The following is a 27,891-nucleotide window of genomic DNA, read 5'->3' on the forward strand; positions in this document are numbered from 1 at the left end:
GGGTGCTACGGGAAGCGGCGGCGGCCAAACCTCCCGCGAACGCGCCCGCGCCGTCCCCGCGATCCCGCCCGCTCCTCCCCGGCCCACAAGGCACCGCGGTCCCCCGCGCCCCCGCCCCTCGCTCCATCCGGGCACTGCGTTGAGGGCGGGCGGGGCTGTTTCGATCGCTGTTGCCGCGGCAGCCGAGCGAGGTCGAGCCTCTCCGAGGACGTGCTGAGGGCCGGTAGCGGTCCCCGGGCGCTCGGTCATGGCGGTGAGCGGCGGCCGCTGGCGGGGTTTGGGAGGGGGGGAACCGGGGAAGGAGCTGCGGGGGGGGAGAAGCCGGGGAGGGCCGGGTCGGGAGCCGTGTGCGCGGAGGCACAAAATGGCGCCCGCCGCGCCTTGGGCTGCGGCGCCATGATGGGCTCGGGGAGGGGCAGCCGCGCTGCGGCCGCCGCCGCGATCCCGGGCTCCAGAAGTTTCTGCTCCGGGCTCGGGAAGAGAAGACGAGTCCCTGAAATCGAGGAGCTGTGGTTCCCTGGCTGCGGGGAGAAGCGGTGTGGAGATCCGGGTGTTTCTCATGGGGACTGTGGCGCGCAGGTTCCCTGTGAGGGGAGCGGTTTGGTGTCTGTGCCATGCTCGGTTTTCGCTTATTTTTTCCTTACCCTATTATTTGCGTTTGGTCCCAGGTCTTATATATACTTCCTGAGTTATTCACACTCATCCTGCTTTCTGTAGTTAATACCGATAAGAAGCGCCTCTGCTGTAGTTACCACTGCCCCTCATGTTCACGAAGGGTTTGGGAATGCAGCTTTATTCTCTTTCAAAAAAACGACGTGGCCTGGTAACGTATAAAGGTGTTTGACCCATTAATGAGGTGGAGAACCAGTAAGAGCTACCAAAGAGTTATGAAACTTCAAGTGGTTAATTTTTTCAAAGGTTATTCAGTAGTCTTGAGTGCAAAAAATAAAAACGCACAAACAAAGCAGGCTTGAAAGTGATAAAACTTTTTAAAGTTGACTTTGAGCATTTTGTGATGTGTAACCTGGTAACTAAAAGTTCTTGTTTTGAAAACTTGAAACAAATTTTCAATTTGTGGTGAAACAGAAAGAGGAGAACTTAAACTTCTGGAGAAAATGAATCTCTTTTTTATGATTTTTTTTTTGTTTGCTTATATAGCTTAACCTGTTAAGATGTTTTCCTGTAAAAGGACTTGAAGAATTAAGTAGTTTTGCACTGACTGAAGGCACTATCTTTGAGGTTCCTCTGAAGTGTAGGCAAGTGGCTTGTTCAAAGTAACACTGAGCCTGTGGCCAATCTAAGAACTGACAATAATCTCACTGAACTCTGGCAGCTTTTTTATTGCTGGTTTGTTTTTTGTTACACTGAGATTTCCCTCAGGTGCAGAGCACAAGGGCATTAAAGAGCAGCACTGTGTGCAAATAATGAGACTGGGAGCCTTTGAAAAGGTGTCAGTGGGCTCAGTTTCAGCTGGATAATGTGTTTAAGATCCCAGCTAACTTACACTCTGAACTGTTTCTCTCCTTTTCAAGTAACTTCAAACTGTAAATATGTAGACATCTTAAAATTCCTTTGAAAATTCTTCTAGCTGAGACTTCTTGAAACCTTAGATGGGGAGGGGGGAAGGTGTAGATAAACAGATGATAGATAGGTGTGGAATGCCAGGTATTGTGATGACAAATAGGGGATCCTTCCTGCTATCTGTCTAATGTGCTAAAGTTTTTGGGAAGGTGTGTGGGGCATTAATAGTATTCAGAAGTGTCACTGGGACTAAAGCTCTGCTACAGGTCCAGTCCTAAGCTGTCAGTGCTCAGCTAGATTCGTGTGTACCGTGCAAATGGAGAAGTGAACAGCTGCTTTATATCTTAAAGAGAAATGTTATTATAGATGTAAATTAATAAAGAACTGGCCAGATTAAACAGGAACAGCTGAAATACAATTCCAGATATGTTGCATGTAATAAAGAAATTCTGTCATTAATACACAATATATTAATGACAACCTGTTGAGGTTTAAGGAAAAGTAGCTGCTTTGTTTTCAAAGTAATGGATATAAACCAAATTTTGAGAGGTTTTCACCTGTCGTGTTCAGTTTACAAACAGTTCTATCAGTTGCAGCTGGTGGAAAACTGCAAGTTCAGGTCCTCTGCTACATTAAATTATCTTCATGAATAGCATTTCTGGGTCAAATAATGTCCTTAGTGACATCTCCTGCAGCCACAGGATGCTCAGAAGGTTTGGTTATGACTGGCATTGATGAGATCAGAGCACGAGAGAGCAGTGAAACTGTGAAAGCATTAATGGGGCACATTCACCTTTTCAGGGTGTCCTGTTTCCATTCCATTCCTTTCAGTGCACTGTACACCAGTTGAACTCATTTACCTCTCTTAGATGGAATCAAAGTAGTCTTGACTACACAAGATAAGTTTCTGGGTTTAGTCCTCCTACATCAGTGGAGGGAACATCTTGTTTTTGTTAGCAAAGAAAAATGTGATATTGTTGGAACAGCTGTAAGTGACCTGTATGTGCTCACACACAAATAGATTTTTGCATAGAGATACTGTTGAGGTTTTTCCTCATTTAGAAATTAGCTGTCTAACACTAACACAATCCACCTAATTTTGTTTCTCTTCAAAGTTCATTCCATGCTTCAAAATAGTGTGGGGATTTTGTGAGGTCAGTTAGATCTGTTGGTCAGCAGTGACCTTGAGTAATCTCAGTAATGGGAATGTTAAAAGGTAATTGACCTGCAAACACCATTTAGAGAAAACTGTGCATCACAGTTTAGTCTTCCTGATACTCTCAAAAGCACATAGAAAAAATAAAGTACAGTCTAATGTAGCAAGAGAGTAAAATGTTATTCTCTATTAGTTCTCTCTATTAAAGTCTTAAAAAACCAATCTATACACAGTGAAGTGCAAGTCTACAAGCTACTGCCTAACTGTGGGATGGCTACTCACAGCATTGTCTTTGCAGAAAAAAAAATGAGGTGTATCTTCAGAGGAAGTACAAAGTAAGTAGTTTTTCTCGGTTTTTCAGCCCTGAGCTTCTGGTTTTTAAACATTCTGTCCTCATGTGCAGGGTAGTGACACAGAACGAGATGGAGTAGCCCCAGAAAAATCCTCTCCAGAAAGAGAGAAGAAAAAGGAACAATCGGATGCCTCGTCTGGCTCTCCCAGAACATCAAAGCATCATTATTCCAGATCCCGCTCACGGTCACGGGAGAGAAGGCGGAAGTCAGGTATGGTTTTCATTAAAGCATGAATTGCTTGGAGAACTGAGTTCTCTTTGAAGCCATTTTGGAAAAAATAGGCAGACTTAGCTGGGGTAACCTGTTAGAATTGGGGAAAAAAATTGAGCTGCTAACTTTGGTTTTGTGTCTTAAATGTGTTCTGTTGAAACTGCTGAGGGAAAAATTCTCGTCAGTGCTGAGGGGGCTGGGGAGGGGGGACATGATTGGATCACAAAGAGGAAACCGATGCTGTTTTGTCTTGATTTTAATTATAAATGCTTAGACTGGGATACTTTTGCATAGTTGGAACAAAAATAAGGGTACCTGGCAAAAGAATGTGACTGGAGTAGACATGGGTTACTTTGTCACTGTCCCAGCTTAAGTAAATGCAAAGAACTGGGACTACCAGAGTTTGCAGAGTAGATACTCAAATAGTGCTGTTTGTTTTCTAACTCTTGACTTTGGGGGGTGGAATAACTGAAAGGAATTAGAAAGATCATAGCCAGGTGATCTCCTCTTTAACCTGGTAAATGACAGTAAATGTTTTCTTCTCCAGATACCGAAGGAAGAAAACACAGAAGCCGGAGCAGGAGCAAAGAGGTAATTAGCACTTTGTAGTGTTTAGGTAATTGTACATCGTAAAAAGTATCTTGTAGTAATGCACATATGTGTAAACCTATAGAAATGACTTTATGGTAAGTACAAGAAATTGAGAACTTAAAGCTTAAAAATGGATATGGAGAGCCTTTCATAGTGAAGCATGATTGCAGCCATCATGTTGACAAGGTAATAGTTTGATAGAAAAATGCTTTCAGAAACTAGTAACTTAATTTCTTTCTTTTTTTTTTTTATTTTTGTGGAAACAGCCAAAAGAAAGAGTTCATGTGGAGAAGTAGAATGGTGTTCTTGATGACTTTCACAGAGCTTCCATTATCCAAAAGCCTTGGGTGGCTTTGTTCCTGGCCAATGTTCAGGACTTTCAATAAAACATACCCATCTACTTAAGGCTATTAAAAATATTTCCCCACCTGACTGAGCTCTGATTATTGCATCTTTTAGCTGTGAAAGCTGTCGTAACTTGACAGACAAGCTGAGTCAGCTGGAAATGGGACAGAAGCAGCAAAAATTTCAGAAGGCTGTCTCTTAAATAAAAGTGTGTGTGTATAGAGGGGAGTGAGAAGAGACAGCATCAATAACACCTTAAAAATAACTGGCTCACACATCAGAGAAGAGATTAAACAAGCAAACCAGGAGCATCCAAATAGTCACAAAGAAGCTTAAGCCATGTGGGGACAGATGAGGGACTTTAACTTCTAACCCGGGTCAGGAACTTCTCCTTCCCTCATTCCAATGGAAGCTCTGTTTAAAAAAAAAAAGAAAGGAGGAAAGAAAAGCAAAATCTAGGCGAGTTTTTGTGAAATTGAATAATCTCTTGTCCAGCTCACATGATAACATTTCTATAATAAATCATACTCAGCGTGCTAATGCGCGAAGAGACTGAACTGAAGACGCTGCAGACTCAGATAGCAAAATTATAAGCCTACTTCATGATAAGGTAACTATTAGTCATTCAAACTCATATTTCCCTTAAAAATATCTTAAATCCTTATGGGATATAGTGGTGGTTTATTACTAAGTATGTGTCTGAAAGATGGGATTTAGAAGAGAAATTTCTAAGCATCTCTTTAATGATTAAAAAGCACTTAAAATCCTGTGCAGTGTTTTGCCATGTTGTTGGATCTGATCTTACACAGGTTATTGAGCAGCTTCTAAGTTTCACAGAGTGAACAGATGAGAAGTGATGTCCCACAGTAGGTGTGCTATTGTCACTCATTTGCAAGATTAAGCTGTCTGTAGACTAAATAAATATCAGTAATTCTTAATATGTATATCAGAACAACTACTTATGTAAATATATACTTAAAGTTAGTGTACAGGTAACCTGCAGATGTGTTTTTATGAACTATTAAAGGACTTTAGAATAAAACACTGTAAAAGTGGGAAAAAATACCTAATGTTCTTGTTTACTTGAAGAACATATTTATAAGTGGGTATATATTAATAAGGAGTCAGAAAGACTTGGACAAGTGGGTATAAGCTAATTATAGCATCTTCTCCAGACTTACTTCTTTTGAGAGAGAGTTCTGATTGTAGGAAAGGTTTTATGAGGAGTTAATAGGTTTAGATGAGTTATAAAAAAACCCAAAACGTTTGAATAATTGGGGTTTATCTAAAATGAATGTGTCATGCTTAATTTGTGACTTGAAACAGAACATTATTTAAGCATAAGACTTAAGTGGGCTATACTTTTTTTTGTAGGAAGATTTCAGAATAAACTGGATATATTAAGAAAGGGTGTTGATGTCACGACTTAGTCTCTAAGGAAGACACTGGCAAAAATCTGGCCTGACCTTGCTAAATATTTTTGGCATTGCAGCTATAAAAAGGAGTCTTTTTTTTTAAGAGGCACTGCAGGAAGAAATTGCGGTGTAGTGGAGCAGCATAGCTGTAATTTAAAACTGCTGGGGGAAGTCTGAGTGATGTGTGTTAGCTTAAATACAAAAATGGGATGTCAACCATGTAACTTAATATTTTGCTTTTCAAAAACTCTTGGAAGTTACTTGCTGACTGAAAAGAGCTTTGCTCTAAAAATTAATTACCTGATGATGAATAGATATTTTTTCGTTCTAAAAGCAAAATAGTATGTCTGCAACTATGTATGGATTTAAGGAACTTTCTGTGTGGAAGGGTTAGGCAAATATTAAATATTCACTGCAAATGTGTTTATATATATGCATATTCATACATTGTTAGGTTCTTAAAGATAGGAACTTATTGGAATGGAGACAGTAACTGAAAACAATAGTTGTTTTTGTTCCAATGCTGTGAACTCTTATATGGAAACACTGTAAAGATGCCTTGATGGATGCTCTAGAAATCCTTTATAGACAGTGGGGAGGAGGGAAAAGGGGGAAAAATTCTAGGATGCATTTACAGCTTTGGGTAGTTGGTGGCATTAGGCAAAGCAGCCATCACTCATGATTGAGTCACACTCCTAAGGTTACTAATGTTGCATCACAACTTATCATTTTTATCTTCTGATACCCATACTAACTCTCTTTGTTGCACTATTTTCCTGAAAGAACCAACTTCTTCTTAAAACAGGCAAGAAGACATGAATCCAAAGAGAAGTCCTCAAAGAAGCACAAATCTGAAGACCACAATGACAAAGAACATTCTTCTGACAAGGGCAGAGAGAGCCTAAATTCATCTGAAAATGGTGAGGAGAGACATAAACGCAAGGACAGAAAGTCATCCAGAGGGAGGAGTCATTCCAGATCCAGGTCTCGGGAAAGGTGAGTTGGTACATGGGATTATTCTGGAAGTGCATTTGCAAAAGCAGTGGTTGGAATTAGTGTAGGCTTGTGCAGAACAGCTCAAATCCCTCCCTGACCTGGTTTAAAGCGTCAGTTTGGGCTGCTTGTTTCAGTTCTCTTTGGGTGCATTTGCTGAATAAAAGTACAAAATATCTCCAAGGCTCTGTATAGGGGATGTGTCTCATGTTTATACTTGGTATAGAAACTACTAACAGAGCCTCCTAAACGTGCCCTGTTGTCAGTGACAGGAAAGCAAATGCACCTGAGCAGTGTCATGGCTCTTCACCTCCTAAATCACGAGCTTTCCAGGGGCAGTGCTGGCCAGTCCTCCTTGCCTGGTAGCCACCCAGCACACTCCAAGGACAGGAGAATTCCCTGGGACAAACAGGTTGCTGCCAGCAGAACTTTTGGCCAACTCTGCTTTTAGCAGAGGGATCTGCAGCAAACAGGATGTCAAGGAACAAGCTTCAGCTAATGATGGGCTGATGATGTGACTCACAAGCTGAAGTTTGGGCATCTCTTCCTGTCTTAGAATACCATGGGGAGGAGCAGAGTTTTGGTGCCTCAAATTTAAGGCTCCTGCATCAGATTAGTTTGGCTTTGTATTTGTTTTGAGATGTACACTTTAGTGAACATTACAAACAGCAATATTGGAGTATGATTGTGTACACAAACTGTGTAGTTCCCCTGTTGTGGCCAGTGGGAGCCTTCGGTTCTTTCCCCATTTCCCTAATGTGCTCTAGGCACGAACTCTTGCATGTGTAGTTTGCAGTCTCCCCACCCTACCCTGATGCCTTTTGCCCTGTGGTGACAGACCTGTGTGTCAGTCCTTCAGTAGAAGTTGCAGTTAAAGCTGGGAACACCTGTAAGAATTTGGGCCGTGTGTTTCAGACGTCACCGCAGTAGAAGCCGGGATAGGAAAAAATCCCGATCCCGCAGCAGAGAGAGGAAACGGCGGATCAGATCCCGGTCTAGATCCAGATCCAGGCACAGACATAGGAGCAGAAGTAAAAGCAGAACTAGGAGTAGGAGCAGGTGAGTGTTACCTTCCCTCTGTGCTCGGTGGTGTGTTTGGTTGGACGTTCTCCGGGGGGCTGATGTACTGCAGAGTGGTGGATTTGCCAGTTCCTGACTGTTCAGTGCAGCCAAACGTGTTTGGCTTTTTCTCAGCTGTGCTGATACAGTGGGTGAAGGGCTGGGTGTTCACGTGCTCTTACAGAAACATTTGTCCTGGATAGCTCAGACTCCAGCTTTTCATAAGCATGATTTCTTGTCAGCAATTAAAAATGCTTAACTTGTTATTTTGGAGATACCTTATAAAATATCATTTTGGAATTTTTGGCTCATAAAGTAAGGAAAGTAAATAGTAAAGAAGGAAAGTAAATAGTATTTTGAGTAGTAGTAATTGCCACAGCTCAAACTCTTCTTGGTTTCTTAAATCACAACTGAACTTAGCATTTCAATATCCTATTTGAAATAGTATTTGAGTGGTAAATACTGAAGGATAAGATACAGCTGGCCCTTTCCTGTGTTGGGTACAACAGTAATGTGGTTGGTGTACTGCTGTATTTATCCCTCTAGTTTGGGTATATATATCAGAAAAGGAAAGTTTAACTGGGAGTCACAGGCTGTCAGAGCAGATACAACGATCAGAAGCTAATCCTGACCAGCTCCACAAAGTTGACTTAAGTTTGCTGTGAAGTGGCACAGTGAGTGTGATGTTCAGGTGAATTTTGAATCAGGTAGACTGTTTCTTATCTGAATGTACTCTTCCATGTTAATGATTAACTCCTCTTTGTCAAGTTCAACTTGAGAATATTTATGATGTTAATTTTTCTCCCTATCTTGGGTGCTTCCATTTCTTCCTTAAATTGTAGAAGCACAGATTGAAACACTCAGCTAGACACATTGGCTTACTGTGGGCCTGTTTGACAGAGTTGCCATCCATACCTCACCTGGCATATGCTAGAGTTGAGTTCAGCACTGAATAGAAGGAAATGTTTTCCAATGCTGATAAATCAGTATTGTGGTGTAGAGTTCTGAGTCTGTGTGTACCTTTGCATTCATAATGCCCTGTAGGATTTTCTGAATGACTAAGCTGAAATATGACTGAATGACTACTACAGATCTGGTTTTTCCCTCCTACTCATTGGAAGTAGTTTGAATGCAAATCAGTGACCCTCCAGAGCTCCCAAGGAAGCGTTGACAGTGTTCCAGTTCGTGTAGTAGTGTTTTAAATTGCATATTTAAAGGGTGTAGAACTTGGTTGTGACTACTCAGCATTACAGTGGATCACTGGAGACTTAACAATCTCACACTCGTGTGATGCTACAACATCACTTGGGAAACTGTTGAGAAGACTTATCTTTTTGAAGAAGTAGTTGTATTATGTGACCTGTGTCGTATTTTATTTTGACATTCACTTTCTACCAAACTTCCAGCTTTGGGGTGAGTAGAGCTGGGTCTGCAGTTGGTACACGTTACTTATATTTAGTGGGATTTAAGCCACCTTCAGCATGTTGTGCAAGGCTTCAGCTCCCTGTTCTTTCCAGTTATTGTAGGTAATATGCACTGACTGTTTTTAAAAGTCACTTTGAACATTGTGTTTAATGGCTCCATGAAAACTTCACAGCCCAGAATAGATTTTTGCTGCTGCAGTGGAATTCAAATTACCTGAAACAGAACATCAAATGTGGGAAGAGAAAGTAAGAGATAGTCACAGCTTAGGAATTTCTTCAGCTGGAAACAGGCCTTGTTGGATAGTCTCAAGAATCCTTTGAAGTACTATTTTTGTCTTGCAAATTCTAGAGAATTCCAGTAAGTGAGGCATAAGAGGGTTTTTTTTAACAGTAGGTGGAACACTTTGTCAAGTTCTGGGCTCGAGTGATGCTTTTGGAAAAAGAATTATGAGCAAACCTCAAGGAAAACTCTCCACAAGCCAGATAAACATGGTGTGGAAAGCATCTCAGCATAAATTCCCTCACTCCTGAAATGCAGTGTTTTTTGTGTGACAGAAGCATTTGCAAACAGTAGAGTTGGACCTTCTCTTGATGGTTCTTTGCATGATCTCAAGCTCAGGTTTTCAGGTGATCTGAGTCCTCACTGGCATTTAAACTAATCTTTTTGTGTAGACCCTCGTGGCAGTTCTTTCATGCTATGGCTCTACCTAAATGCTAGGTGGAAAACATGACACCATCTGCTTGTTTCAAATGGAAATACTTAAATACAAAAGCTCAAATACTTATTTCCTTGATGTTTACCAGTGCAATAAAGCATCAGACCAAAGACAAGACCAAACTACAGTAGTCAGCACGGGAAAATGAAGGTATCTTTGAAACATGCATTACATCTTATCTCAGGAATGCAGATCTGTCACTTCCCAGTGCCTGAATCTGCATCTTGTCATCTTCTCTGAAAAGATAAGTCTTGCCTCCTTTGTATTCTACCAGATATGTCATGTAAACAAGGATCTTTTTGTAACTTCATGGTGTTTGTAGATGCTGCCCAAGGTGCAAACAGAAGCAAGAGAGTACCTGTCTGCCATGTAAGGTTGCTGTTGTCATTCTGTTACCTCCAGTTAGCCCTTAACTCAGATGGGGCAGAATGGGTCAGATGATCCTGGCACATTATAGTACTTTATATGTGTATTTGAGTGGCTGTTGTTTAGATGGGATGAAGTGTATATGTCCTGAGAATGACTCCTGCTTGGGATGAGGTGGAGAGAAGGCTATTCAAGGAGAATTGAACTGAATATTTTGGTATTTTGCTTAAAAATACATTTTAACTGGGTGCTTTTCTGATGGTCAGGTTCCAGATAATTCATGTTCATAGTTCTCTGCACAATCTGGTCTTCTCAGGAGCAAATCACATATTTAAAGCAGGTCTCACATTCACATTCAGTGTGGCAGCCTCCTTCAGACAGCTGTCCAAAGCACATTTAGGGAAGAGCTTGCAGAGGGGAGAGTAATAATAATTTCCCTAAGTACTATTCCAGTTCTTAACCTGGACCTCTTCAAAATCCTCATTATTAATATGCTTTGATGTCTCGTGATTTTAAAGCATTCTTCTAACTTGATTATTTTTAAGTTCTCTTGCAATTGACTTTACCAGAAATTAGAATTAGAAATTAGAATGTCCAGAATTAGGCATTCTGTTACAGTTGGAAATCTTGAGTTTTAGCTCTGTGTTGCAAGGAGAGTTTGGCTGTTACACTGTCCCAGCATAATCCCTGTGAAAGCTCTTGAGAGCTCTCCAAATTAATCACTAAGCAAACTTTTAGTGCTGTGATCAAATCCTTTCTGAAATGTTAAGCTCCATCTGTCCTTTGATTGGTTTAGCAACTGTAAAATTTGGTTACAGGGAGAGGAAGAAGAGAATTGAGAAGCCCCGAAGGTTCAGCAGGAGTCACAGCCGGAGTCCCAGCCCGCCGCCCTTCCGGGGCCGGAACACAGCTATGGATGCACAGGAAGCATTAGCCAGGAGGTCAGCAATTGTTAGGATTTTATTGATATGGGACGTAAATAAGCTCCTGATTGTTGATTTTTGCATGTCTAAATATTTTTATTTTCATGTACTTCTAGACTGGAAAGAGCAAAGAAACTGCAAGAACAGAGAGAGAAGGAAATGGTTGAAAAACAGAAGCAACAGGAAATGGCTGCAGGTAGTTCATGTGTATTATATTATTCATTAACAGGAGTGTGAATGAAAGATAGTAAGAATAGGCTTATTGAGAGTATGTTGTTATGAGCTGAGTGTTACAGTCCTGTCCAACAAATGTGCAGATTGTCTTGGTATAATCTTAACTTGGTCCATATACAAGAACAACAACCAGAAGGAAGAAATGTTTGAAAAAAAACAAAACCAAACCAAAAATAAGAAACATAAAACCCCAAGAAAAATGATCAGGATTTTCTTATCACTTACTGAGTGTACAATGGAAATGTTGTGTAGTTAGGCCTGTACATGATTTGTGATGGTCATTGGACCCTTTGTGCATCAGAGTTTGAAGGCTGTTGTCTGCTCAGGGCTATTTAGAACCCTAGGGTACATTAGTTTCACTTCTGGTTTACTAAAACTATTGGAGATGTATTTCTTAATTTACAAACAACATTATTTGATCGTGCATTTGTTATTTGTGCATTTTCAACTTATTTCCGTTGAAGGGAAGCGTTTGGGGAGTTAGGCTTTTTTTATTTGCTTTGGGGGGGTGGTTGGTGATTGGTTTTTTTTCCTCAAAGTCCAAACTTATTCATAGCAAGTTCCTTTTCTGCAGCGGCTGCGGCCACCGGGGGCTCCGTCATTAACGTCGCTGCTCTCCTGGCGTCGGGCACACAAGTGACTCCTCAGATTGCAATGGCAGCTCAGATGGCAGCACTCCAGGCCAAGGCCCTGGCAGAGACTGGAATAGCTGTTCCCAGCTATTACAACCCAGCAGCAGTGAACCCCATGAAATTTGCTGAGCAAGAGAAAAAACGGAAGATGCTCTGGCAGGGCAAAAAGGAAGGGGTAATGCTGGCTTTTTTTGCATTTGTGAACATGTTTGGAAGGATCTTACGTGCAGTTTAAAGATTCTTATTAGTGTGATTTCCAGCAAAATTACTTTCATACCTGTCAGGAAGTTTCCCTGTTTTAACAGCAGCCTGAGGTAAAGTTTTAAAATCAAGAGTTGGACTCTTGATATCAGTTGCCTGCTGATACTCTGGGAAAAATTGAGAAAATATTTCTGGGTTTGCCTTTTGACTCTGTGCTGGTACAGAAGTGTTTGTTTAGGTGAGGTACCACCACACATCAGTTACATAACAAACTCCCTCAGCTTGTCACAGGCTGTTCCATAAGATGGGAGAAACTGAAACTGGTTCCCATGGCATTGATGGGAGACAGAAGGGAGGGAAGAACAACCCTGAATGCCTTCCAGGCAGTTCTTCCTGAATTATGCTGTATATAATCACAATAAGCAAATTTGGTTTTCCATAATTCACTTCAAGCAGGAATTCTGACAAGGTTTCCAGACCTTTGGAAAGAAGTACAGTGTGCCCAAGGAAGGAACATACCTCTGGTTTTGACAAAGTGGTTAGGGAGACTTCCCTCTCAGCGTTCCTGTGAAGATACTGCAGGAATGTCACACTTGGAAACCTTTTACTTCCAGTTGTGCTTCAGAATGGGCTCATTTTTAACACCTTCTTTGCTTGCTACTGTATTGTGATATTAATGGAAACTTGCCTGAAAGTTGATACATCTTTTCTTTTTTTTTTTTTTACCCTGTACAGGATAAGTCACAATCTGCAGAAATATGGGAAAAACTAAATTTTGGAAACAAGGACCAAAATGTCAAGTTCAGAAAACTGATGGGCATAAAGGTAAAGAATTCTGAATGTAATCAAATATATTAATTGTAGCATAGTGATTTCTCTATTTATTTTAAAGTCTGCCTTAACCGATAAGGGTACCTAATAATACATGATGTAGTTATGAACTTTAGGTATTTATTAAATTCAGAAGTAGCATCTAGATCTGATTCAATTAAAATTGTAGAGTGTATCATTATGTTTCTGGCTAACAGAACAACTGTTGTGGTCTGGAACTAAAAATTGATTTTATTTAAATTTAATTTTTCTTTACTATTGAAATAATTATTAGGAACAGTCATGTTCAGGACGCAGCCTCTGAACCCCCAGAGCTGATGTCTGTGTTCTCCCTGTTTGCAGAGCGAGGATGAAGCTGGATGCAGCTCCGTGGATGAGGAGAGTTACAAAACACTGAAGCAGCAGGAGGAGGTGTTCAGAAATCTGGATGCACAGTATGAAATGGCCAGATCACAGACTCACACACAGCGAGGAATGGGATTGGGGTTCACATCTTCCATGAGAGGAATGGATGCAGTTTGAAAAAGGATAACAAAACATAAAACAGTTTTGAAGTTTGGGACTGTGGAAGGTTCTTGTTCACATGTTGGGTCCTTGTTCACCAAAAAGCTAGCATGGGTGTTGCATTGACTTTAATTTATTGAAAAATACGATTTTTTTTGTAAATATCAGATTAGTGATACTGGTGTTAGTGTTGTAATCAGGTTATGCCCACTTCCATTAAACTTGACAGAACTAGAGAAGGACAGTATTTTTTAGTTAAAAGTTCTACTTTTCAAACAAGCAGCAGATGGGATAAACTCATATATGGATATTTCGTGTCCACTGTCTTGTGTACTTTTGTACTTTAACCTTGTACAGTTATTTTCAATTCTTGAAACATGAAAAGAAACATTGTGTAGATGTTATTTAGCAGTCTGGGCCAATAGGCACATAATCCAGTGCAGAAAAACTGGTTAATAATAAAGACATTTTTTTTCTCTAAGGTCGTACTTTATGTTAATTTGTATTGTGGACCAATCTCCAAGAGAGGTCTGGAAAATCTAAGGATTGTCAGTTTTGGTTATTTTGAAGTGGGCAAAATAAGATTTGCAGTGTGGGACTTTAGTGTAGGACAATCTACTTGAAAATAGTCGCGCAGCTCCTGCCCGGTCTTTGTACCCCCCCTCAGAAGAGAAGGAAAACCGGTACCAAAAGCGGGAGCGAGTCCTCCGTTCGTTTGGTGACGACGGTGTTGTAGGGCCCGCGCCGCCTACAACTCCCAGCGCGCACCGCGCCCCTGTGGCCCTGCGATTTTTTTTGCGGCGCCGCGGTGCATGCTGGGAGCTGTAGTCCCACCATTCGCCTCCCGCGCTTCCCGCCGCCCTTCGCCCCCGCCCCGCCCTTCCTGTGGCGGCCCAAGATGGCGGCTGAGGTGGATTTCGGGGACCGCGAGCTCTTCGGGCAGCTGGAGGGCGAGGACGAGTCGCCCTCACCGCCCGCCCTGGACGTGCCCGTGGCTCTGCTCCAGCTCTACGAGCGGCTGCGGGACCGTGATGAGACGGTGCATCGGCTGCGGGCGGAGAATATCCTGGGGGGCAGGCAGGTCCCGCGCCGGGCCGGGGGGACGCGGGAGCGCTGCTGCCACCGCCGGTTCCCTTCCGGGCCAAGCGGGCCCGGCCCTCACGGGGTCTGGCTTTTCCTCTGAGGGGAAAGACCTCTCGGTGTCCACCGGGGCCCGGGCGCGTCCCGGAGGGCGGTGAGGGCTGAGCTCCGCCCGAGGGAGCCGTGCCCGGTTCTCCTGGGCTTCCTCAGAGGAAGCTTCTCCCCAAAACTTTAATCCTCAGGCCCGCGCCGGCTCCGCCGCAGGAGGAGGCTCAGTTCTTGAGTCCTGGGCTGACTGTTTAGCGGCTGTCTCTGCACTCCTGCTTTCTGTCTTTCTAGGGAAAAGAAACATCTGTGTGTTCACTTTGACAGTCCATTTTTAGCGTAGCTACAAATAATTTTAAATTGTTAAATTGTGACGGGTTCCCTAAAGGAGTTTTGGGTTCGCCACTGCAGCAGAGTGGGATCTGAAACGGGTATTGTCGTTTATTTCCCATTTACAAGTACGGGTGTATTACTGTTGCCTTTTGTTTTGTGGTGATGACAGAGTTTTTTGAAATAAAGTATTACAAATCTGTTAATACAGCCCTAGTGCATTGTGCATGAATTGCATTGTTGGGATTGTCCCAGCTGGTCTGCTTTTTCGTATTTTTTTTCTTTTTATTGTGTTTCCTCAGCAACAAGTGGATTTGTAAATAATCTCCTGTGTGGTGAAAAGGAGGGTCTGAAATCCTATTTGTTAGTCTGGAAAATTTTTCTTCAGTGTTTTCTTGTTTGGTTTGGTAATTAAGGTGGGGGGAGTGTTTTCCAAAGAAAATCATATTCCTTAACCATAACTTAACATCGGGAACTTAAAAGGAAGCTGAATATTCTGACTTGTCCCAGGTATGTTAATGCCGATATATATATATGTGTGTGTGTATATATAAATAGAATTTGTCTGAGATAACAATCTCCCACATATTTTTAAGCCTTCTTTCCATGTCCTAGTCCCTGCTCAGTTATTTGGCTTCTAAAATGCCATTTCAGTTCTTGAAAAGTCTTTTGGAGTCGAATATCAAGGACTTAGTTGGTGTCACTGTAATTTAATTAATTTGTGTGTATCTGACTCTTTATGAAATGTGGCCTTTAGGGAAACAGTTTTAGTGTAAAGTTCAATCAAATATTTCAGTAAATAAGAGATCTCATTTATAGGTTTACTACAGTTACAAGAACCTGAATAGATTTCTGTTCATCCAGAATATGAGTATTTTTGTAGTGTGATGTTCTAATTTATTTTCTTTCCACTTCACACCAGCCAACCTGCTTAAAAGGAGGGTGATTAAGTGGATAGGAACTTCTTAAAAGGATAAAACTTGTATTGGCCAAACCTTCCTCTCCCTGTGGAATAAAACAGATGGGGAATATTCACTGTGACCATTGTCTGTGTCTCTGTTCTGTCCTAGTGGAATCTCAGTGGAAAACTCCAAAGTTGATGGGCCTCTCTTGCAGATTTTATTTATGAACAATGTCATTTCTAAGTAAGTATTTCCAAATAAAAAACAATCCTTACAGGAAATGGGAATTTTTTTGTTCATTTGGGTATATTAGAGCTGTGCCCAATGGATGGGTGTACTTTTTATTTAATAACATAAACTGTTAAACTTGAAAGGGAGAAGGAATAATGGGCAATGTGAAAGCAATATTGCTTTCATTAGCAATGTCTGTAATTATCTGAATATCTGAAGCTCTCATGAAATGGATGTCGCTTCGACGATCTCGGAGTGAGTCTGAAGAGCAGTTTGAATTTCAGGAATGTTGTGGGTAAATGCAGGAAATTAAATTTTCCCTGCCTGAGTTGATTTTATGCCACATCCAGGGTGCTCTCAAATAACAGATTGTATTCCCCTCGGATGAGGGTGGGAATGGGACAGAAAAGAATGTCACTGCCTCTTTTCTGAGTTCTTTAAGAAGTGGTAAATGCTTAAAAAAAAGCCACCTGGCCTTTGTTTGAGCCTCGCTCGTGTCTGATCTCTCTGTGCTGCTTCCTTCCCTCTGTCCAGGCGGTACCGCCAGGAAATTGAAGATTTTGTTTTTAGCTTAGTTCAGAGGTATGAGGAGCAGAAGAAATGTGAGCAAGAAAAGAAACACCTGAACGCTAAACCCCAGGTATTTCCAAATTCCAGTTGTTCTGAGGTGTTCCTTCTCTCACACCTTTCCAGTGGGAATGTTGAAATGCTGTGCTGTTAAATAGTAACAAAACTGAGCTCAAGTAACAAACAAGTGTTGTGTAACCATTTGTGCCAAAAATAGAGCCCAGGATAAAGAAAAGGTCTTTTCTGCCTGTGGAAATGCTTCTTTGAAATTTCAGTCAAGGCAAATTAAGAAGTTGGTTTAAATAATCAAGAAAAGACTGCAAAGTATAAACTTAATGCATCCTCTTCTGGTGTGTTTGGCCCAACTCTGAGTATATGTAAGAGAATATCAAACAAAATCTGAAAAATTACACTTTCTTCTCCTAGTTTAGATTTTTGAGTTTTACCCAACATTCAGTTTGAATAAACGAGTGGAATGGCAGATTTCCCTCCATCTTTCCCTGAGCTTCCTGATGAGAATGAAGATGTTGTTGTGCAGAGTATTTCTCATCAAAGGAAACATTAGAAATGAGCTGTGTCATGCTTTGGACTCTGGAAAGCATCATGACTAATGTGGACATCTCCAAAGGACAGCAGCTGAACTCCACATTCTGTGCCTTTTCCAAACCTCACTAGCTCAGGAGCTCTTCTATTTACTGTTATTTCCAATTAATTCTTTTGATTTTTGCTTTTCCTGCCAGCCCTCCAGTGTTGTTTTGGAAGAGGACTATAAAACAGCCAGCTCATCTTCTGCTAAAAAAATGAAAGAGGCTTTTAGTGTAAGTTTTTGACTGTGCTCTTCCATGGTAGGTCCGACTCTTCATTCTACACATTCTACTGCCATTAAAATAAGATCTGTTCACTGCTGTTACACTGAGAAATCAAATTTAAGTTCAGCATGTTTTGGCTACATCAGTGAAAAAAATCTTATGTGTCCAAGTGTGGGTGTGTGTTATTTGTAAATTCTTACAGAATGGGGGAAAAAGCCTGCAATTATTTCAAGCAGTGTAAATTTATAGAAATGCTACAGATCTCACCTAAATACTGACACATTTCTGACAATTCTCTGACTTTTTCTCTGCAGGTTGTAGGAAGTGTTGTGTATTTTACCAATTTTTGTCTCGATAAACTGGGACAGCCCATATTAAATGAGAATCCACAGCTGACAGAAGGATGGGAAATCCCAAAGTATCCTGTTTGCTAAAACATCTTTATTCTCTCTGTTTGTCAAAGCCAAAGAATTCCAGTTGGTAAATTGAACTCCAATTCTCTTCAGTAGATTTTGTGTTTCTATCGAAACCATATCAGTCATTAGAGATGGAAGGTTTTAATGAGTCATTAATGGCTTTTTCACTCAAAAGCAATAAGTATTTTGATATGATTGACTTGTTGACTTTTAGCCTTATCCTTGGGAAGAGTGAATGCTTTATGCTTATAAAAACATCCTGTGAATTTAGGAATTTCCTGGGCCAGTCCCTGATTAGGTTTGGAATGACAACTCCTTGCAGGTTGAATAAGTTTTCTGCCTCTATAAAAGGGAGAAGAAAAGGGTTTGGCAAACTCAAATATCCTGTAAGATGGTTTTTTATTAAAATGGACTTATGGAATGCTCTTAACATGCATCCATGTGGTTCTTTACTGTTTATTAAAGCCACTGTTTGAAAGGTGGAATTGAGGGAAACGTCCAAAAAAGTTGGGAAGTGTTGAAATATTTTTTAATACTGTAGTCTCCCATGGCAAAAAGAAATGGGACAAGAAATTTCTGAAGTAACATCATCCCCAAATTTCCAGTATTGCTTCAGCCCTGGAAATATTCAGGACAAGAACCAATTTCCCAGGTCATTTCTGCAATATCTGGTTCTCAAGTTGTAATAAAGGTCATTTCCTAGTGTTAAAAAATTGCTTGTACCTGAACAGAAATTGCAAATTTACAATCCCCCAACCTCTGGATGAAGGGAGTAGATTCCTAACAGAGGAGTTTCTCCTAAAATGCCAGGTTAAGTGTGGAAGACTTCCATGTCTTCCAGCTTAACTTTGATATTGTTCTTTAAATGTACTTATTGCATCTTTCTGTAGAGCTCCCAGAGATGATATTAAGCCTAAACCAGCACTTTTTTGAGTGAAATGGTGCATCAGGTGCTGGCTTCTAAATGACCAAAGTGCTGCACTCAACGTGCAGTTTTGAAGCTCTAACAAAATGTGACCTTTTTATTAAGATTAAACAAAATGTTATGTTTTTAATAAGATTGCTGGAAGGCATTTCAGAATTATTACCTTGAAATTTCTGTCTATAAACAAGAGAATTTTAGTTTTAGCTGATAAAGTGCTGATAAAGAGCAAAATTGGATATTGAGTACAAACTTTGCACCAGGAAACAGCATAAGCTCATCTTAGCAGATAGTTTAATAGATATTATTTTATAGTTTATACTCTGGATTTCATATCAAGGACCCATCTGTAACTTAATGGAGAAAAGTCAGTATTCAAAACATTATGAAGTTTTCACTGATATTTTAAACAAAATTGAAATTTTGCTTCATCCAGTAGCAGTTCCTTATTGAAATCTAAAGATATCAGCAAGTTTTCAGCCAGATTCTCTCCCTAGATGGACAAGAAATACAAGTAAAACCCAAAAGGTTTGTATTACTCTTAAATATCAAGTTTTGAGCTGAAGAGTTCAGATGTACTCTGTGATTATTCCCCAGTTAATGAACCATTGGACATACTTAATGAGTTTAAATTAATTAAACCAGAGCTGAGCTTTGCAGTCTGTGGGTCTTTTACTGACTTTCTTTAGGAAGGGCCTAAAATCAATGTGTGAAAACTTTGTGAATTTTATACTCAGTTTCTTCTGTTTCTTGTATTTTTAGTGATTAGTTTGTCATCCTTACACTGGTGTATTGTCATAATTCTTATTGTTTTATGGAGTAACTCCTGTCTGACTTATTTAATAGAATTTTAACTGATCTCAGGGATGATTGTGTAGTTTTTATGGGAGGTAAGAAGCAAAGCGAATTCAGTTTCCAGCTGACAACTGGTTTGGTGTTTGTAGCATCTAAAATCCCTGATTTCAGAGGCAGAGAAGACCAGGAAAGCTTTTAGTGGGAATTTCAAAGATAAAGGGGAATGCTGAGCTAAAGTAGTTTGATTAGCAATATTACTGAATGGAAAGCAGATGGAAGGGTTGTGCCCTGGTGTGGGACAGTGATGCAATACTTGGATCCCCACAGGAGGTTCCTGTTTGAGTGAAGATGAAGCACGAGACACTTCACTTTATCTCATTTGAGGCTTCAGGAGGTTGGACTGTGGGGGGGGGTGGCCCTGGACACTTATTCTGGTGCCACCCTTTCATCTCCATTTCTGGTTCTCATCCTAATTGGGTAAAAATGAATGTTGAGAAAAGAAATCTTTCTCTAAAATCTTGGTTTCCCCTCCAGTGATATTGCAAGTGTTTGCTGTCATGGCATGAATTTAGAAGGAAAATGAAAGCTGAAGGCAGCTGCAGTTCCATTCCAAGTTTTCATTGGTTTCTTTCTCAGGAAGTCTAAACCTAAAAATCTGTCAAGAACAAAAATTGTTAAGTGCTTTTATTTAACACTTTTTATTTAAGTTACTTTCAGGCTTAATTTGTTGTGCATTTTTTAAGCAGGCCCAAACCTCATTGTTTCAACTGTGGTTCTGAAGACCATCAAATGAAAGACTGTCCAGAGGTAAAGTCATCACCAGTATTCCAAAGATTGCTGCTCTCCAAGAAATGTTTCATTTAAAAAAGCATTAGAGGTGCTGGCATCTGAATGGACGAGTGGTTTTATTCATTTATTGATTAGATTATACTGCTCATATTATAAATTCTAACATACTAAATCAGAAGGGAAATTCATGTTGTAACATCGTGGTTTGTCTCTTTTTATTTGTGGGGCAAACTTTTCTTCACCCAGTAGCAGTTTCTTTTTGAAATCTGAAGTTACCAGCAAGTTTTCAGTCAGATTCTCTCACTAGATGGACAAGAAATACAAATAAAACCCAAAAGGTTTTAACTTTGAACAATCTCCTCCTGTTTTAGAGCTCTCCAAATCCAGGGCAAATACTCCTGGGGTTTGCTGTGTGGTTTCCATTACACCTGGTTGTATCTCTGGGCTGTGTGATCAACAACTGAGCATGAGGAGGGCAGGCAGTGCTGGCTGATGTAAAATATTCCAGTAATATATAATAATATATATAAATTGTGACTTTAACTCTAAACTTCCCAGTTTTCTTGTCTTTAAGCCACGAAATGCAGCTCGGATAAGTGAAAAGAGAAAGGAGTTTTTGGAAGCCTGTGGGGACACGAGCAATCAGAACTTTCAGCAGCGTTACCACGAGGAAGAAGTAGAAGAGAGGTTTGGAAAATTTAAGCCAGGAGTGATCAGGTATCTCTTTCCCCTCCATTGGAATACCCTTTTGACCTCTGGAGTGCCAGATTTTCGAACTGTGGGTTTATTGTGTTTGAATTTGCTAAATAGAATCCTGTTTAATAAATGGCAAAGATATTTTTCAGATGAAAACTCATCGCCAGCTTGGTGGTCCTCCCCTTTCCCATGGTCCTTTCCCTAATTTAGGGAGACAAATGTTCCACTTTGACTTCTCATATTGCAGATTTATGATGATCCTAATAAACTAAAAAAAGCATACAAAATTGTGAAAATTTGGAGCTTTGAGTGTCCCTTCCTCTCTGTTCAAAATGTTTAAAAGAATCATAGTTTTATGTGGCAGTCTCCAAAAAATCCCCCAGTAAATTGAGTGTTGAGTTCCACCCTGCTGGTTGTGAGTGTGACATGAATCAGAAGTAGCAGGTTAAATAAATTATTCTTGGTGTTGAATTAGTTATGTTAAAGCATGTGAGAAATGCAAAAAGTTATATTGTATATCAGAGCTGGTTTGGATCTAAAATTGCTACAGCTGTGATTGAAAAGCAACTCAGTTTGAGCTAAAATTCAGCTGTTTTAACTCAACAGTGTAAAATGCAAAAAATGTTCAACTGCCTTTTGTCAACAATCCCAGAATTTGCTGTAATTTTGTTTTCTGTTTTGTTTTGTGTTTGTTCTCTTGCTCAGTGTGGTCCTCCAGGATGCACTTGGTGTCACAGACAGGAGCCTCCCTCCCTTCATCTACCGCATGCGCCAGCTGGGCTATCCCCCGGGCTGGCTCAAGGAGGCCGAGATGGAGCACTCAGGACTTGCTCTTTATGATGGAAAAGGTGAGGAATGTGGGGCTGGAATGCACTCCTAGTATGCCTGCTGTCCTCTGGCTGCACCCTACCCAGGAGACAGTAAAGTGACTGGTTTGTAAACCTTCAACTTCCTCATGCAAGAGGGAGAAAGTTGCAAATCAAGTTTTTCTGGTCTTGTAAAAATGCTCCTTCTTTATCGAGCTGTGATGTAGCAGTGAGACAAGTTCTGTGTGATTGGATTGCACAGATGAAGATTGTCAGTGTGATCTCACTGTTAGAACCTGGAGTTCCTGTGAAACTCTGCAGGCCTTGCACATCACAGAATCACAGGGACCCACATGGATCATCAAGTCCAGCTCTTAAGTGAATGGCCCATACTGGGATCAAACCCACAACCTTGGTGTTATTGGCATCATTTCCTCTTCTCTTGGCATCATAACACTTTCTGAAGTTCAGTAACTCCCTTGTATATAGGAAGACTAAGAAGACCAGCAAGCCAACAACGCGTTTCTTGAAACCCAACTTAGAAAGTAATTTATCAGCTTTTTGCTCTGGCCAAAGTTTATTCTGCATCTCAGAACTGTCCCTGGGGCCAAATTCTGAGGATATTAGTGGTACATGAAGAGCAGGGGTTTTAGGAATCCCCAGTTGGGTTTCTGGGGAAGCTTCATGCAAGTACCTGATGGATTTGGTCACTGTTACTGCCCTTGTGGATTACAAAACCTTCTATCAATACTTAAGTTCCAAAACCCCATTCTTAAATCCTGGGGATTTTTTCCAGTAACTTTCAGTTCTTAATTAACATCACTAATAATTATATTTCCTTACAGGTGATGGTGATGGAGAAGATGAAGAGTCTCCCCAGCACAAAGGTATCACTTACGATGTCTCCAAGTTGGTAAATTATCCAGGCTTTAATATATCCACTCCCAGTGGCATCCCAGATGTAAGTACCTGTTCTTTGCCTTCTAAATAACATGCTGAGTGACAGTAAATGCTTTTAGTTTTATATTTTGCACCTGACAATTTTCTTTCAACAGTCTCTTATTTTGAAGCCCCTGGTTTGGGGCTGGGGACTGTAATTTATGTGACATCAGTCTGACTGATACCTGTCATGAGTGCTGGGGGTAGGTCTGACAGTGCTTCTGTGGGGGTTAATTCCATTATGAGACCATCAGGAGCCCAGAAGGATAATTCAGTATTTTTTAAACACAAAACTTCACACATGAATGGCTGTTCCTTCCCTACATGTAAATTTTCTGAAGGTGAAGTAGGAAAATTACTGTGGGTGTTACAATTTCAGCCACAGAAACTGCATCAGACCAGTGACTGCACAACCTCTGCAAAGCTGTATAACAACCAGAACAAAAACAAGTCAAAGACCCACATAGTGGGTGCTCTCCTAAGCTCAGAGAACACAAAAAAATCTGTGGGTGCTGCACTTTGATTTTCAAAAGCCTTTTAACCTGCTGGTGGTGAATTTGATCACTGATGTATTGCCTGTGCATTAAAAAGAACCACTTGAGCACTTGCAGCTTTACATTTGCCCATTTAGTGTTTTTTCATTCTTAACCAAAGTTCTATTCTCAAGCTTTTTCAAGTTTTCACTAAAAATTAAGTTTTTTAAAATAAACCTTTTCTGTCTGAACAGTTATTTCAAGGGGAAGTTTGTAGTTGTGTTACAAATGTCCAAATCTAGTTATTACTCTGATTAATGAGGCTTTTGATGAGAAATTCATCTTGTCTTGTTAATCTCTCAGTGTTTCCTTTAATTTTTACTGTTGTGTTATTAACCAACCACATGCAACATTATTTCTCTGGTTTTTTTCTCTTTGCTGTAGGAGTGGCAGATCTTTGGTTCCATCCCCATGCAGCCCTCTCAGCAGAAGGATGTTTTTGCTCAGTACCTTTCTAATTTGCAGGCGGTGAATGTATCTCCTTGTTATTATAAACAAAAAGAGTTGTCATGCAGTCAGTGTAGTTAATGATTTCTTGCTTAATATCTGCATTTTTTGCACAAGGGGACAGAGTTTCTTGTTGACACCAAAGGGATGTGAAATGCTGATCTGGCTTCTCTGTTTTACCAAAATTGCTTCATGTTTAGAATAAATTCCATTATTTAGTTAATATTTTGCACTGATTTATAAACAGTTGTGAAAAAAGATTGCTATAAACTTTTACAGCCTAAAAATGATCTTAGTTCCAGATTCCCCTAATAATGAAAAGCTTAGTTACCATAGTCATGACATCCCTCAAATGTCAATGTCTGTTTACACTCTGGGTCCCTAAATCTTTATATAGTTACAAAATCCCTTTAAGTAGGTTCTTATAGCTGGAAATGTTACCCTGTACAGTTTAATACTAATTCTTTTTGTCCTCTTGGATAATTTCAGCTCAGTCGAAAATCCAGCAATAAAAGGGCTGCACCTCAGTCAAAGTCTCGTCATTCCAAACGACAAAGAGAAGACAGTTTGGAGGTAGCAGCAGCTGACATGGACCTGGACTCTGGTACAGTCACTCTGCACTTTTTTTTTTTTTTCCTAATTTCAATTTTTATTTTCAAAATAACTTGCTCTGAATTAAACCGCCAGAGTTAAAAGGAGGAGGCAGCGTGTCAGTGGTCGTTCTGGTGGTAATTAATGGCAGTGCTGACATGTGCCAGCTGTGTCCTTCCCAGTGGCATTTGGCATCTCTGCAATGAGCATTTTGGGTTGCTGTGATTGTCACAGGGGTTGTCAGATCCTCCATCCCAAGCAGGAGGTTTCGGGGGTGCTCAGAGCAATTGCAATGTTAGGTCACAAATATCTCCTTACTTCAGGTGTATCCCAAAAAAACTTCTTCACAGAAGACCTCTAAATCTTTAAATATTTGGATGAAATAACATAGAAGTTACAAGCTTTCAGCTTCTTAAAAATGAGTCAGTCTCAAGGAGGACTTAGTGTTATTTAAATGTTCAAAGAGCTGGAGAAACTTCTGGCTTTCCTTCTGGATCTGCTGTGAGGAATCCTTCAGTGTCGAATGAGTTTGTTCTTAATACATTCAAGAGGGTTTTTTTTTTTTCCTTGAATAAGTAGCAGAGTAAAAATCCCAAAACCCATGATTTTGGTGGATATTAAAACCTTCACAAAGTTCGTTCTGCCTCAGCTAAAAAGCAAGGATGAGAAGACATAAATCTGGTAGTTAATGACAACAGGGACACTTCGAGTCTTGTCCTGGTCTCAGATTTCAGGTTCTAACAGGTGTCATTTAATCTCTTTCTAGATCTGGAAGCGGCACAAAGATCCCAAACTCCCAACAGTTTTCAGTTCCAACCCCCTCTGCCACCTGGATCTCCATCCATGTCCACCCCTCCTCCCATGCCCCTAGGAACACCCCCCCTCACCCCCCCTCAGCCCTCCACACCCACCCGCTCCCCTGTGCCCAGGACTGCTCCACTGAACCCTTCCAGTGATATTCCTCAGCCAAAAATAGTGGACTCTGTCATGGATGAGGACACCCTGACCTTGGAGGAGCTGGAGGAACAGCAGAGGTTGATCTGGGCAGCTCTGGAGCAGGCAGAGAGCACCAACAGTGACTCTGATATCCCTGTGGACACACCTAGAACTGGGAATTCCGTTACATCCTCTCCATCCAGGAATGAGGTGGATCTCGTTGCAGAAGGCAGGTCACCAGAGAAGGCGATCCCAGCAGAAACTGGGTTTTCTGACATGAGTGACCAGACACCAGAAAATGAACTTTCTATAACTAGTCCTAATCCAGGAGACACTTTACTTGTCTTAAAGGAAGATCCTGATGATGCAGTTTCTGAAGGCATGCTGGATAACACCATCCCTACTCCCAGCCCCAAGGTGGATGATGGGGAAAATATAGGAGAGAATAAAGTGGCCACAAGCACTGAATCACCTGCAAAAAAATATAGTCTTGTTCCTGACATGAGCAAGTTTGCAGAAGGCAAGTCACCTGAGAAGGTGAGCCGAGTAAAAACTGAGTTTTCTGACATGAATGACCAGACACCAGAAAATGAACATTCTCTAACTAGTCCTAATCCAGGAGACACTTTACTTAACATAGAGGAAGATCCTGATAATGCGGTTTCTGAAGGCGTGCTGGATAACACCATTCCTCCCAACCCTGAGGTGGATGATGGGGAAAATACAGGAGGGAATAAAGTGGCCACAAGCACTGAATCACCTGCAAAAAAATATAGTCTTGTTCCTGACATGAGCAAGTTTGCAGAAGGCATAACACCGTTTGAGTTTGAAAACATGGCAGAGTCCACAGGGGTTTATCTACGGATAAGGAGCGTGTTAAAAAACTCCCCAAGAAACCAGCAAAAGAAAAAGACTTAAACCTTAACTGGTCTTCCTTTGTTTTCTTATGTCCAAATCCCAGCTTCCTTCTGTTTCCTCCTCCAGTTTTACACAAACTCAGATGACCTTCCTCATCCTCTGGTGGGAAAGAGAAAATCTTGACAAATACATTTCTGCCCCGTTCTTCCTTGGAATTGAAGTCAGTGCAGAGCTTCCACATTGACCAGGACCACCAATGCAGCCAGAAAATGTAGAATTTTCCCAAATTCCACTAAGGAATAACAGGACTGTTGATTTGTTAAGAGCATTTTACTTGCCAATACTCAACACTCTGAAAAGAGGAGTTTGTGGTTTGGTGTTCATTACTTTGGCTAAGATTTATATTGTCCTTGAGTTTCAGGTGGATTGGTGATTTTTTTAATATCTGTCCTTTGTACAATAATCTACATTTTATACATTTTGCTAATTATCCTGTAGATAAGTTTAATATATTCAGAATGTTTTTAAAAAGGTCTAATGTTAAGATTTCCCACATCAAAGTCCTGGCAACTGGATGAAGATAATGGGGGATTACAGTGCTATTTTCACCGGTTCAAGTATTTTTATAAATTATTTATGTGGGTCTGTTTTAATTATCACTGTACTTTTTGTACCATCATCCTTCATGTAAACTTGCTGTACATACATGTTCATGGTTGTGTACAGAGGTTTAATAAATGGGCTTTTAGCTAAAGAGCTTTTAATTGGAGTCCTAAACCAGCAATATGCTAGGTTTTGAAATTTAGCTGCTGAAGATAATTAGAAAAACAAGCCGATCAAAATGAGGATGAATAAAATTAAATATTTTTGGAAGGGCCACAGCTGTTGGGTTCAGATTTTTATAACCAAGGAGCTGCTAAAATTATTTTAGCTATTAAATAGAGCCTTGCCATAAAATTCAGTTTTTATAAGCTGAAGAGTTGCCCACTTTTGAATCTTAGAAGTGTTATAATTGTGCTGATTAACACTTTTTTTCCTCTTCTCAATTATCTTCAGAGGGAGCTGTAGGTGAAGTGACTGTACCTTACTCACATTGCCAAGAGAGGGAGCAGTAGATCGATGAAACTATTCCTTGGAGCTGGTAAAGCATTTGGCCTTCCATAAATGCAGGAAAAGTCTTCCCAAGTGAAATGCCACTTCAGCCAAGTGAGATGCATGATAAACCAAAGTAAACCAGAGTAAACCAAAGCATTTTTAAGTAGCTAAGAAAAAACTTGTGAAGAGGGGATGTCAAAGGTGTTTTTTGTAAGATAACATCAGAGACTGAACTTAATTCTTTACATTCTCAGCTTTGCAGTTAGTGCATGTTGGCCAAAGATCCTTAAAATCCATGATATTAATACACTCTGCATTTCAATGTTTGAGGGAAGCCCAGGCTTTTTGCAGTTAAAGCCTTTAAATTTATATTTTTCCTGTAAACTTTACAGGAAGGGAAACCCAAAGTGCCTTTATATATGAACAGCTTGTCTTCTGAGAGGCTGAAAAACCTTTTTGCAGCATCCCCCAGTTCAATTTATGTGGTTGCATTTGGAAAGCAAGTCAAGGTAAGTGTTCATTGTACATGCTGAAAGGAAAGGCTTTTTCCTCCTAATTTAGAGGAGAAATAGCATTTCTGTAACAGGAGAGACCAACAATATGTTGCTTCCACCTTCTACACACCTGCAA

General features: G+C 40.6%; 2 protein-coding genes across 9 annotated transcripts; both read left to right on the forward strand.

Moving 5' to 3' along the window:
- The first annotated feature begins 113 nt into the window (after positions 1–113).
- RSRC2 (arginine and serine rich coiled-coil 2) lies at positions 114–13,955 on the forward strand. 3 transcript variants are annotated; one of them, XM_051785888.1, is made up of 10 exons: positions 114–253; positions 3,081–3,240; positions 3,788–3,831; positions 6,375–6,587; positions 7,500–7,643; positions 10,968–11,090; positions 11,189–11,268; positions 11,881–12,113; positions 12,875–12,964; positions 13,313–13,955. In XM_051785888.1, exons 2-10 carry the CDS (start codon positions 3,157–3,159, stop codon positions 13,490–13,492), a joined length of 1,191 nt encoding a protein of 396 aa, XP_051641848.1. In that variant the 5' UTR covers positions 114–253; positions 3,081–3,156; the 3' UTR covers positions 13,493–13,955. The 3 variants fall into 3 exon arrangements, with proteins under 3 accessions (XP_051641848.1, XP_051641847.1, XP_051641850.1); XM_051785887.1 differs by having other exon boundaries at positions 6,397–6,587; XM_051785890.1 differs by lacking the exon at positions 114–253 and adding an exon at positions 4,709–4,786 and having other exon boundaries at positions 3,147–3,240.
- Positions 13,956–14,328: 373 nt separating this feature from the next.
- ZCCHC8 (zinc finger CCHC-type containing 8) lies at positions 14,329–26,922 on the forward strand. 6 transcript variants are annotated; one of them, XM_051785883.1, is made up of 15 exons: positions 14,329–14,535; positions 15,397–15,439; positions 16,000–16,074; positions 16,597–16,702; positions 17,370–17,447; positions 17,753–17,856; positions 19,239–19,304; positions 20,315–20,378; positions 20,935–21,077; positions 21,762–21,904; positions 22,708–22,823; positions 23,719–23,802; positions 24,271–24,385; positions 25,139–25,725; positions 26,014–26,922. In XM_051785883.1, the coding sequence occupies exons 1-15, from the start codon at positions 14,373–14,375 to the stop codon at positions 26,224–26,226; spliced, it is 2,100 nt and encodes a 699-aa protein (XP_051641843.1). In that variant the 5' UTR covers positions 14,329–14,372; the 3' UTR covers positions 26,227–26,922. The 6 variants fall into 6 exon arrangements, with proteins under 6 accessions (XP_051641843.1, XP_051641844.1, XP_051641841.1 ...); XM_051785884.1 differs by having other exon boundaries at positions 20,318–20,378; XM_051785881.1 differs by having other exon boundaries at positions 25,139–26,922.
- The last annotated feature ends 969 nt before the right edge of the window (positions 26,923–27,891 follow it).

Source organism: Manacus candei, unplaced genomic scaffold, assembly GCF_025592945.1.
Source record: "Manacus candei isolate 608988 ecotype Guabito, Panama unplaced genomic scaffold, ASM2559294v1 h1tg000020l, whole genome shotgun sequence".
In the NCBI taxonomy this organism is placed as follows: Eukaryota; Metazoa; Chordata; class Aves; order Passeriformes; family Pipridae; genus Manacus; species Manacus candei.